The following is a 12,966-nucleotide window of genomic DNA, read 5'->3' as shown; positions in this document are numbered from 1 at the left end:
CATGCGCATATGTGCTCCACTGACAATATGTTTGTGTTGCTCTCTGCATGCGTTCAAACACTTGTAAAAGCATGTTTGATTGGAAGCCAGAGTAGGCAGTGTGTGCAGATGTACGACAAGATGACTAATGACACCTTACATCACTGGTAACATCAGTTTAATTGAAACACACAGGGACTGTCTTCTGCAGGAGCCAGAGAGAGCCAGATTAACAGAGGCAAGATACATGAACAAGTCATTCATAGGTGAAAAGATTAAATATTAGAATGGATTCGAGTTGATGATTTGTTAGTATTCAACTATGCTATTTTTCATTTTTTTAAATTTTGTGCATCATTGTATGTGGCTACTGATAAATAAACACTCACAATTCAATTTATCAGGCGCAATAGACTTTAAAGCAATACAAACAACTGCAGTTGCTTGTTATCTCAGATTTCTTTAATAGTTTTCCTTTCTCATTACAGGTGTGTCTCTTGACGGAGACACTCTTTCTGCCAAATAACGATTATAGGAACAAAATAAAGCAATGTTACTTTGCTGCTTTTTGTTAGAAACATCATTGTCAGAGCTATTGAAAGAGTTCACAAGTAACTTCATTATTACTCAATGAACACACCGAAGGCTTCCATGTAAAGTACATCAGTGTGCAGATGACAAACATATGACCATGAGAAAATCTATAACAACTCTGTCTTCAGGTAGTGCTGTGTCCTGCGCTTCAGCTGTGGGCTATTTGGCATGCTTGGTGGTCGTAGGTCGTAGTCCCCCATGCACACTGCCACAAAGAACAAGGTCCCTCCAATGACCAGAGCCAAACCTCCAAACCACCCCGAGAACATTGCCTCCCCATACTCCCAACGTGGCATCACATCAGGAAACCCCTCATCCCAGAAATCGACAACAGTTGTGTAAGCCACAATAGAGACTGGAGCCAGAGTGGTGAGCCCCGAAACCCAGGACAGCACACCACTGAGGATGAGAAGCACTCTTTTCTGGCCAGACTGCCTCAAACACATCTCAACCCCCTCCAGAGCTGGGAAGGCAGCCAACAGAGCCAAACCTCCAGTACCTATAGAGACTGACATAAGCACCCTGGAGATCTGCAGGTCCATCGGCAATCCCAGGACAGACTCGTAGGCCTTGCACTGGATTCCCACTTCCTCGGTGTAGAGGCAGGTGTGCCACAGCCCAGAGAACCAGTTCTCCACCTCATTCAGATCTGAGTTCATTGTCTTCCAAAATGGAATGAAGGTGGTGATCAGAGAGGTGACCAAACCGCCGAATGTCACAAATAGGGCAGTCCTTTGCATAATTTTAGTTGTTAGAAAAACCATCTTCTGCCCGTGTGCAGTGATTCAGCAGTTCAGACAAGTCTAACAGGTTGAGAGCTCTAGGGTAGCTCTCAGTAGCCCGTCCCACCTGCTGAGGTGGCAGGACCAACCTGGACAACCCACTTCTTCATCCTCCTTAAGAAAATACACCTGATAAGTGGGAGATTGTCCGGAGCTGTGGCACAACAACAGACATACTGTTTTGTTTCAGTGTTCAGCATGATCCCACTGAACAATGACCTCTGTTTTAGATGAAATCGGATATATCCAATAGGATTCTGGGCTGTATATGTGTGCTCAAGTGCACTTAAATGAATGAAACATGAGCAAGCTGGGTATGGTGGGGGGAGGACACACGAAGCTACAACAGGGTAAACTGCACTGCATGTTTTAAAAGTTTTAATTATTACAAAAGAAACATTTCACTGATGTTACTTATGCATCCTGGGCATTATTTTAGTTAGACATTTAGACTCTAAGGAAATTAGAGGAGGGGCTTTAGATTTGCCAAGCGTCTCATGTATCTGGACTATGAATAGCTTTTTGTGCTCACTTTGGTACTTATAACAGAGTTTAGAAGAGCCCAGCACTTTGTGAATTCCATTATACGTCTTTACAGACCTTGCAATACAACTGACAGCTAACGAAAAACCCTAGTGTAGTGCCTCAGTATTTAGGTCAAACTATTTATTTTTAATCATATAAACAAACTATAACTAGAACACAGAATGAACAAAAAGACTCAACCATTTCCAAAGAGCGTTTTATTTTTTTATATCATACAAAAAGGTTTTTCAGTATGTAAGACAGGCCAACTCAAAAGAATTTTTCATTCAACTTATTACAATTATATTTGAGTTTAGCACACTTCAGTATATTAAGTAAGCCATAGTAAGGCTTACTTGTATGCCAAGGGTTTGTTGAAGACTTTCAGATTTGTGCTGGTATTCAGTGCAAAAATGTACACACTTGCAGTATCCACTTCTAGAGGAAACTAATACCCTTTGATATTTGGAAACAGTGTTTTTGATTTAATTGCTTACAACTTTGGAGAGTTCCAATTGTCATTGGAATTTCATAGAATGTCATTATGAATGTCATAAAACAGGACTACTAAGCAGGTTCCAGCATTCTGTTAAAACTGCCTATTAAATCAGTAGAACTCTATTTTAATATGCAGATGAAATGCAGAGAATCTGCTGTTTGCCTTGGTGGGTTTAGGATTTAAAGGTAGTTTTAAGGTTTGCTAGATGACAGCAAAAGGCATAGATTACTGAAGAAGTCTATTGTGGGCAGGGCCAGAGGTGCAACGTGCCGTAACCTCCATCTGAGCTTTCTTAAGAATTCACAAGTACAAAGAGACTCTATAATATCAATCATTCTATGAGATTTATTAAGGCTATAAATATATGAAACACGTGGATAAATGTTTAATGGCATAGTGGTGTCACTAAATACAGTGCACATTGCTATACTGTACTGCTCAAGACAACTTGTGTGTTAATAATGGTAAGAGATTAATAACATTAAACGTAACAATAACAACACTAGAGAAAAAAACAAAAATAGCAGCCTTAAGACAGATATGTTTAAAATATTCTCCAATGATTGTGATTTAATTGAGGCATGTCAAAGCTGAGAATACATGTTATGAATACAAATTTAGATAAATAATCAATGTATTGTTACTATTACTTGTATTTAGCTGCAGAAAAAATGTCTGAGCATATATGTTAAAGCAACATTCGAACATTTCTAGTGTAACAAGTACAGCATTACAGTCCACTGCATATCTATATAAAAAGTTCTGATAAATTTCACAACTATAAACAAACTAAAAATCTGGTTTCTTCACATCACTTGGATGCAGAGTAACAAACAAGAACAATATGATACTGCATGAGGTACAGACATGCAAGGTCCAACATAAAGAAAACTACTAAGTGTTGGGGAGGAGGGAATGACTAGAAGTAGGTGGAGCTGCATGGCTTCTGTAAGAAGTGAAAAGAACTCGGCTGCAGGAGTCATCCTAAATGTCGGAGCCCATCTCAGCACACTGTTTGTCTGATATGTGTGTAGCTAGAGACTCAATGATGTCCAACAGCAGCAGTTGGCTGAGAGACCGCAGGTTAGGGAGCTTGGATACCTTTCGGACGGGAGGAGAGCAAACAAATTAAACAAAAATGAGCAAGAAATTAGGACAATGAGTCAAACAGAAGGAAAAGCAGCACTTGATTGCTCATGCATGAAAAATAAATATAAACAGAAGGAAGCTTAACAGAAACGTTAACAACTTAGCTAACTCTCCAGTGGAGTAGGGCGAGAATTGAGAGCTTTGCTGTGTCTTTCAATAACAAACAATAATCAGAGCGGCACTATGACCCTCATCGTTATGTGATGAAGTGCTTGTACAGCCGGCCCAACTGTAAACAGTCTTCCCACTATGCAGAAGATGGAGGGTGATCCACTAAGAGGCCAAAGGTGTCAGCTTCCCACTAAGATGACAGGGCTACAGGGTTAGCTCAGCTGCACCGAGTGGGCAGCAAACCCCGAGGGCTCCGGATACAAGCCCACCCACCTTGATGAACTGATGGACAATAATGTGCAGACAGTGCTTCTTCATGTCCAGAGCCTGTGTCTTATCGGCTGCTTCCAGAATCTGAGGGAGGGGAAACAAAGAAAAGAAAAAGAATCAATGCATAAAATAAATAAATAAATAAAATAATAAAATAAAATAAATTCTTCAACTAAAAAGGGACAATATTGTCAAATTAGGTCACTGCTTACCCCCTGGGTGAAAACTTAAATACCTGCAAGACATTCTCCACAGTGACATTCATCTCCAGATTCTGTTTGCAGTAAGCCTGCAGCCTGTTATTGGAAAACCCATAATAATAAGGTGCAGCAAACAGATAGCTGTTCATCAAGAGTCAAGGAAATGAGAGAAGAAAAAAATATTTCTATGCACCACGCCAATAAAACACATTTTTATTTTAACAAAAAAAGCTAGTGTATTTAAGACAGTATATTTTGACCATGTTTACATTTGCATAAGGGGTTTTATGCGTACTAGACAGTAAAGTAGGTACTCATCAACAGCTTTTGGCTTGTTCCTTCAGGGGATTCGAACTCGTGGCCTTCTGCATCCCAACTGAATTGTAAACATGCACATTCCATCAGTAGATAATGTTGCTGATAAAATAAAAGCTTTGTTCCTGGTGGTTTTGTTTGTACAAACCACATTGACTCCAAAGTTAAAGACAAAGCAGCTGTGATTAGGACGCACTAACAGTAATGGCCACTAGATGCTGATGGTTAGACACTTGAACTCCAAGTGTCCATATCTACATAAAATGCTGTATACCAGTTGTTATTGAACACGTCTTTACCATAACTGTTAATAATATTCAATCTAAAGCAGTTTAATGTCAAGTCAAGTGAAGGATACAGGGAATCCTCTGGAGGCATATTGACATCACCGTAGTAGATATAACGCAGCATGGACTCAAAGGCCTGCTTACTTGGAACCATTTCACCAATGGAGATATTAACCTGACCATCCTCTGGCATGAAGGAGCGAAACATTGCTTCAAAGTAACTGAGGTGTAAAGGTGTAGAAGTCAATTAAGTGTTAAAAACATCACTAAGTTGGCAATAACTTCATTGTCTCTACATATTTTAATAATTTTATCATAGTAGATTTTTAGCAAAGCACAAGTTACTTACTTGATTACAAACATGATGATAAAATTCTAAACTAAATTACAGCAAAGCTCTAACAAACTTCAACATTTATGAAAATGCCTTTAAATTGTGAGATTAAAGCCTAGCTGGCAAGTGAGAGTCAGGTGTGATTGTTTTGACTTTAACAGTAAGAACCAGCTGTTAAGAATATTGAACATCAATTATAGGGCAAAAATCTAAATAAAAAGTAATTTTGAGCCTACTATTATTACACAAAGATGTACAAAAGGTCAGGGGTCTGGCAGTTTGCTCTAGCTCCTTTAATAGTACAAAGTACTTAATAAAACCGGTGCTGTCAGTACCTGGATCGGGCTGCCAGTATGGCTTTATGTGCAGGTCTTGGGTGTCCGTCGAGCAGCAGAATAATGTCACAGAACTCCAGGCCTCCTCCTTCCAGGTAAGCCTTCATATCCTGTACCAGGGAAGTCCCTATGTCCACAGGCTGATCTGAGTACAACCTAGGAGGAGGTTGCTGCTTTCGGCGCACTATCTCCACTATCAGTGGGGTGGACAGGTGTTCAAACTCCTTCGTCATGATCACCTGGTTGAAGTGTGATTCCTTGACCACAAAATTAAGGCAATGTTCCTGCAGGAAGAAGTGTTTCGTTAGCATAAATGTGAGAATACCTCAATTCTTTTACTGAATTCTTTTGGTTAAAATAGAGTCAGCCACTGGAGATCAGTTAAAACACAATCAGCAGCTGGTGTTAATGCAATTACAGCTATTTTTAGACACACCTTGAGCTGATCTAGTTGTAACTTATTGGCATTTTCACAAACGCTGAGAACATTCTGTAGGTCCACAGACGCCTCAATGTACTGCACACACAGCTGCTCCAGACGGGAAAGCTTAAACCTAAGGGCCAGTTTGTACACATCCATTATCAGGAGAACATCTTGGACATGACCTATAAAGACACACACACACACAAAAAAAAAATATATATTATATACACACACTTATTTCTCTTTTTGGGGTTACTACAGGTACCATCTAAACATATGAAGTATGAGAAAGCTACCTCTGCGTGGATACTGGATCTTGTCTGTATAGAGAAACTGCATTAGAACTTCAAACGGTTGAGCTTCAGCTTCCCTGATGAATACCTCTAGCAGCGGCTGTGTGCCCGATGGCCTGTTGCCTGATGGGATATCCCTCGGGCCTCCAGCTGCTCCTTCACTCTCCTCATTGCTCTCCTGTTTAGTCTTCTGTACAGAGACAGCAAATTATGCCACACTTTCTGATCAACAACCGCATGCTATATAAAGCAATTATATCTTACCATTTGTATATTAATATTTAAGGTTTTATAAGTACCTGTGAGATTTTTTATCCTACTTACAAGCACAAGGATCCTTATTTTATTAAAAGTTTACACCAAATACATCATAAATTAATCTGGAATACCTTTCATGTAAGACAATTTAATCTAATTTAAAAAAGTAAAAAACAAAAACGCAATTATAGAAAGTAAAAAAAAAAGTTTAACCAGTCAACAAAACTTTGATCTGCACCGAGGTTCTTTTGTCTTTACTTTGTCAATTTATTGTATATACTTGCCACAGTTAAAACAGTAATTATGATAAAGTCTTTAGACAAGCTTTACTGGAGAAAAAGTTTGCCAGTTGATTCATATTCTCTAATGCAGCTTCAATTTGTCCAGAAAGTAACTATTGAGTCAATTCATTTTCTCGAGGTCCGGTAATAGAAGTGGAATTATAATAATTCCTAAATTTCCCCTTTTCGGTTAGCTTAATTGTGGTGCCACTAATAAAAGGCAATAATATATTGACACAGTCTACTGCTTAACATTATCAGTACAAGGACTAACACTGCAGTATGTGATAAGGAGGCACAGGTTCATCCCTCCTTAATTGGAACCACTCACATGGAACAGTCAAGAAAGTAATTATATGCACATGAAACAGGTCCATGGCTATTTAAATTAGCGTCGTGACAGACCACTCTTTAGAGCCTTACATTACATTAAATCTCTGGCTGTTTCAGATTTGAATGAAATGAGGGAGTTTCAGAAGGTCTACAATATCTGGGAAAGTGAGGTGAATAGTAAATGCAACTACATCATTTGTGTTTCATACATATAAATATCTTCTATCTGTATTATCAACACCAGTAGTTTTCTTCGTCTCACAGGCAATGAAGTTTCCTCATTGGCTCTGACCTGTCGCTGCCTATCCCGAGCCTGCAGGATTTTCTTCCGCAGCCACTGACATCTTGCAGTCACTATGGCAATGTGCCCCAGGACTCTTTCCTCCCTCTGTCAAGAACATGTCAAGGAGTTAGATATGGTGCTTTATAATTATAATGAGAGGTTTTGAAACATCGTTGCAGTACCACATGCATCTATGAAAACCCACTTCGCCCAGAATGAACTTCACATCACAGAACTGACGATTCTCCCACAGCTTCCCATAGTCTTCATGGAGAGTACACTTTGGATAACATGAGAACTGCAATGAGAATAAAACAACTGTTTTAATTAAATAACTACATCTGTTCTCCATGTACAATCCCAATTTCAAAGAAGTTTGGACTATATGTAAAATGTAAATAAAAACACAATGCAATCATTTGCAAATCTCAACCACCTATATTTTATCCACAATTGAACATTAACAGCATATCAGATGTTGAAAATTAGATATTTCATCAAAAATATTAGCTCATTTTGAATTTGATGGCAGCAACACATTTCAAAAAGGTTGGAACAAGGTTATGTTTCCCATTGTTCATCATCACCTCTTCTTTTAACAACTGTCTGTAAATGTCTGGTAAGTGAGGAGATCAGGTGTTGGAGTTTTAGGAGTGAAATGTTGTCCCATTCTTGTCTGATGCAGGATTCATGCTGCTCAAAAGTCCCTGCTCTTTGTTGCCAGATTTTTTATTTTATCAAGTGCGAAATGTTTTTTATTGGTGAAAGGTCTGAACTGCAAGCAGGCCAATTCAGCACCTGGACTCTTCTCCGGTGAAGCCATGCTGGTGCGATGGATGCAGTATGTGGTTTAGCATCGTCTTGCTGAAATATGCAAGGCCTTCCCTGAAAGAGACGTTGTCTGGATGGGAGCATATGTTGTTGTAAAACCGCTATGTACTTTTCAGCATTAATGGAGCCTTTCCAGATGTGTAAGTTGCCCACGCTACAGGCACTAATGCACACCTATGCCATCAGAGATGCAGGTTTTTGAGCTTTCTGCTGATAACAAGCTAGATGGTCCTTCTCCTCTTTAATCCACAGGACCCAGCATCCGTGGTTTCCAAAAAGAATTTCAAAACTTTGATTGATCTGACCACGGAACAGTTTTCCATTTTCCCTCAGACCATTTTAAATTAGCTTTGGCCCAGAGAACAGCGGCGTTTCTATCGTATTTATATATTGCTTCTTCTTTGCATGATACACCTTTAACTTACATTTGCAGATTGCACAGTGAACTGTGTTGACAGACCGGGATTTCTGGAAGTGTTCCTAAGCAGTAGAGAATCAGGCCTGTTTTTAATGCAGTGTCGCCTGATGGCCTGAAGATCACATGCATACAGTTTTAACCTTCTGCCTTGTCCCTTGCGCACAAGGATTCCTCCTGATTCTCTGAATCTTTGGGAGCTTTGGGATGGTGGGATCTTCAAAGTCTTTGCATTTTTACATTGAGGAACAATTTTCTGAAATAGTTCCACAATTTTTAGACACAGTTTGTAGCAGATTGCTGAACCTCGTCCCAGCTTTACATTCGAAAGGCTCTGCCTTTTGCCATTTAAATTTTATATTAAGCTAATTAGTTGTCAAATGCTCAATTTGTTTTTCCAGCCTTTTGTTGCCCCGGTTCCAATTTTTTTTAACATGTATCGCTGCAATCAAATTCAAGATGAGCTAAAATTCCCCCCCCCCAAATTTCAAAATGTCTCAGTTTCAACATCTGATATGTTGTTTATGTTATACTGTGAATAAAATGTGGCTTCATGAGATTTGCAAATCATTGCAATTTGTTTTTATTTACATTTTACACATCATCCCAACTTCTTTGGAATTGGGGTTTTATCATCAGGTAGCCTATTCTCTTTGCAGTTTTACCACAAACCCGTATGGACACATGTAGATTGTATTTTTATATTTTAACAATAACAAAATAGGACACTTACTTGAAATCTGTACATTTCCCCACTGCGCACATTGTTGTCTACAGTCCCTCCAAAGATGTACATGGCATCTTGAATCACAGCAGCAGCATGAAAAAGTCTCCCGCTGGGCATCTAAAAAGGCAGGGACATAGAACATTAACTCTTTCTCAAAAGCACTGCTTCAAAATATAACAAATCTGCACATTTATAGCTAGTATAATTTTAAAGAAGCACCCAATTTACTGTGGTCAGCACTGATTCTGCTGTCAAGTACTTGTGTTTCAGTTAGTTGGTTGAATTCATAAAAAGTGGAAAGTCACTGTGTGACTGAACTGTGTGAAGTTATCCTAAACAGCCCAACCCAGTCACATTTTCCCAAAGCCTTTATTACAGACTGGGCAACATGACAAAAAATAAAAGTTTCAGTACACTCTTTCATAGGACCCCCAAAGTGGGTGTTCATCCTGAAGGTTTCTGCACTAAAAGATAACACACGCGTTGAAACATATTTACATTTATAACTGCATAGTAAGGGAATATTAATGATTCTGTTCATTATCTGTGCTGTTGTAAGAGTGATGAAAGTTGGATTTATATGGCAGGTACTGTTAGTTGTTATACACCCAAATGAGCTGCATTTTTTTCTGTTAATAAAAAGCATTGTTATAATGACATGTTTGTACATGTTATTTTATGAAAAGGCAACTGCTACCCTCACAAGATCTGTGTAACAAACAAACATTAATTCAAATTCTGTCTAAACAAGCTCTTTATCAATAAATGGTAGAAACATCCACAAAATCAGCACTCTTATTTTGCCATCTCAGGGGAATTACCTAACCAGTTAGGAAACCTCTGGAGCTTCTATACATTTTGGTGGAGAAAGGGGAAATTTTCTTAAATTAATAGAAGTTATGCTGATGATTGCTTTATCTCCAACCTAAGCAAGAACAACCAAAATTGCATCACCTACAATTTTTGGCCAGTGAGGAGTAAATTCCTACTCTGAGATACTAAATAAACACAAGCCCTGGCTAAGTTTTAATAATAAAATGCAGTGTTTCTCACTTTGTCATATGAAGAGTAACTGAACTCAACATTTTAGACAAATCTCTATAGCAAGGCTGAGCTAGATTCATGTAAGTATTTTATATTTCAGCTTGTTAACAAAATATAGATTTCTGATTTAACCACTTCCTTTAAATACTGAGTTTTTTGGAAATTCATTTTGTCCATACCTCACTGTCTAGACTGGGTTGTATCACCTCCCACGTCTGAGAGTCCACATCATAGCAATGTAGTTCATTGGGTAGAGTGTTGTCAGCAGCACCTCCAAATACATACAAGTGGCGGTCAAAGGCAACCATTGTGTGACCATAACGTCTCTGAGGAGGTGGAGGGGAGCCCCTCAGTAAATGTTCAGTTGGGATACGTGTCCACCTGAGAAGATTGTGTAGCAGGAATGATTAGTCCCACATTATACTGTGGTCTACAATGCAAGAATGACTGACCAAGTTATGCAAGAAAAGTTTTGCTCACATGTGGCCGTTAAACTCAAACTGAAAGAGGTTATTTGTGATCTTGGCTCCACTTTGACCAGAAAACACAAACATCTTATCCCTGCAAACAGCTACAGGAAAGTTGCAGCAAGATGGAGGAATCTCACCACTCTGATCGATCTGATGGCACAAATTGAGATATTAACTACAAATAGAATTTAAGGGCTTTTAATTTTAAAAAAAGAAAGAAAAAAAAACACATTTAATTATACTAGCCTCTTCCCAACATGCATGTTCTCGATCCTGAAGACTAATAGTCCACATGTCATTCAGCCTACAAAAAGGGTAAAAAGAAATTGTCAATGGCACCTGGAAAAAGTGTGTATGACAATCTGCAGATGTCTCAAAAATACAAATAAAAAAAAAATAAAAAACACACCTGGCATTTCCATCATATCCAGCAAAAATCCACAGTTTATCACTGTAGACTGTGGCCCCATGAGCAGATCTAGCAACAGGCAAGCTAGAAAAAAATGAATAAAAAAACAAGGAGTTTTTTTTATTTATTATAAAATAAATATTATAATATTATTATGTAATATTTAGACAGATTTTATTCCCAAAGTGAACAAGTAACATATAACCTGATATTTGACTTCTCTTGATTTAATATTCAAAGACAAATACAGTTACAAATATTTACAACTCAGGTGTAAGAAACAACATAAAAATACACTCCACACAATAGGAGAACGATTACAAAAGACATTACCTTCCCTCCACTTTCCATTCGGTCCACTGCCCTGTAGCAAACTTGTACTCAAAAAGGTCATTTTTGTTTTTCAGGTTTGAGTTTGAGTAGATGTCTCCAGTGTAGCCCCCTGAATCACATATGCAGTCAGAGAGGTTAGAAAAGGGCAAACTTATTTACGCTGTAATATGAAGATGGTAAACTTTAAAAAAAAAGTTACCAAAAACAAACATGCTGCTGCCGTAGACCACAGCTGAATGGTGATATCTGGGAGCAGGTGGGGTTCCAGTGGTGAAAGCTCTGCAAAATGAAGTGTAAGCAGTTATAAAGTCATAGACAGTTCACATGTGCAGTAATTACAGTCCTGTGGTTCAAGAGACTTGGTCTTACCGGCACCATGAGCAGTCCTTTACATCAAAACGGAGCAAGTCATTTAGCATGTTCTTCCTGTTGGGTGACATCAAAGTAACATACTGTGTACAGCAGACAATAACTAGACAAAAAAAATTAAAATAAAAAGCCTGACACCGACTGCAAGTACTCACCCATTGTCTCCCCCAAACACATATATGGCATCCCTGTACGCCACAACCGTGTGTTTGCTGCGCCTGTTTAAGGCCAGAGGATACACAGGGTAAAGAAAACCAGTAAATGCCTACGTTTAGTGAAGCTGCTTCTACTCATCACGTTACCTTGCACCAACAAACTCGTCACATTGAGGAAGTCTTCTCCAACGATGAACAGTCTCAAACGGGCCAAAATTGAGCGTCAAATATTCCACACTGTCTGAGCAACTGTGGTCAAAATCGACACTCGGGGCGACTTTAGTCGATTTACAGGACATTGTTGCTAAGTCATCCGGCTGAGTCACTTCTCAGGGCCACTCGTCTGCAGGGACGCCCACAGCTAACGCCATCGTTAAAGTCAGCAGTCCAAAGTCAGAGCTTATATTTCTCCACCTTTAATATAGCGTTAGGTGGGAGATTAACATTGGCTATGTAGACAAAACAAAAGTATGTTTTATTACCCTTACAGTATTTGGGGGTTTTCTGGCCAAGAGTTAGCTACTAGCAGCACCAAAAACTAGTCATTAGCCTTATTGCTCGCCCCAGCAGGCTAGCTAGCTAGCTTTGTGTTACTGCTAAGCTAAAAACAACTAAAAGCAAAATACAGCAAATGCAAAGTGAACACACAGATACCAACCTTTAATTATAACACTGACCTGACTGATTCGATTAATATCCCGCTCCTATGTATAGTATGGTGACTGGAACACATTAGCCACAAAGACCGACCTAGCAAAACAACATCGCTGTCATTAAAAGCACAGTCGCCCAGCCACGCCCCCGTGAGGTGATGAGGACTCTACCTCTGAAGTTAATGTCAGAAAGAGGAACCTTAAGTCTCACTTTTAAACTACAGTCTGTTTTAAAGTAGATAATGCCGGTAAAAGAGTCCCTGTGGTCTAAATGTTGCAGAAATATTTAATTCTTTTCACTGATTTAC

The 12,966-nt window shown here is 38.9% G+C and overlaps 2 protein-coding genes across 8 annotated transcripts; both read right to left on the bottom strand.

Moving 5' to 3' along the window:
- Window positions 1-140: 140 nt before the first annotated feature.
- On the bottom strand, window positions 141-1,434 carry cldn26 (claudin 26). The gene has a single exon (XM_067521682.1). The coding sequence runs from the start codon at window positions 1,335-1,337 to the stop codon at window positions 681-683; it is 657 nt and encodes a 218-aa protein (XP_067377783.1). The 5' UTR covers window positions 1,338-1,434; the 3' UTR covers window positions 141-680.
- Window positions 1,435-2,081: 647 nt separating this feature from the next.
- Window positions 2,082-12,838, bottom strand: lztr1 (leucine zipper like post translational regulator 1). 7 transcript variants are annotated; one of them, XM_067521758.1, is made up of 20 exons: window positions 12,683-12,838; window positions 12,153-12,419; window positions 12,006-12,068; window positions 11,851-11,907; window positions 11,681-11,760; window positions 11,482-11,590; window positions 11,149-11,232; window positions 10,986-11,043; window positions 10,750-10,889; window positions 10,449-10,650; window positions 9,232-9,342; window positions 7,458-7,550; window positions 7,232-7,357; window positions 6,101-6,287; window positions 5,817-5,986; window positions 5,381-5,664; window positions 4,783-4,932; window positions 4,122-4,250; window positions 3,913-3,993; window positions 2,082-3,480 (listed from the first exon to the last, which is right to left on the bottom strand). In XM_067521758.1, exons 2-19 carry the CDS (start codon window positions 12,302-12,304, stop codon window positions 3,954-3,956), a joined length of 2,235 nt encoding a protein of 744 aa, XP_067377859.1. In that variant the 5' UTR covers window positions 12,305-12,419; window positions 12,683-12,838; the 3' UTR covers window positions 2,082-3,480; window positions 3,913-3,953. The 7 variants fall into 7 exon arrangements, with proteins under 7 accessions (XP_067377859.1, XP_067377852.1, XP_067377855.1 ...); XM_067521751.1 differs by having other exon boundaries at window positions 4,145-4,250; XM_067521754.1 differs by having other exon boundaries at window positions 4,145-4,250; window positions 6,101-6,284.
- Between the last annotated feature and the right edge of the window lie 128 nt (window positions 12,839-12,966).

This window comes from Channa argus, chromosome 11 (genome assembly GCF_033026475.1).
Source record: "Channa argus isolate prfri chromosome 11, Channa argus male v1.0, whole genome shotgun sequence".
Classification (NCBI taxonomy): Eukaryota; Metazoa; Chordata; class Actinopteri; order Anabantiformes; family Channidae; genus Channa; species Channa argus.
This window is presented reverse-complemented; position numbering and strand designations above follow the sequence as displayed.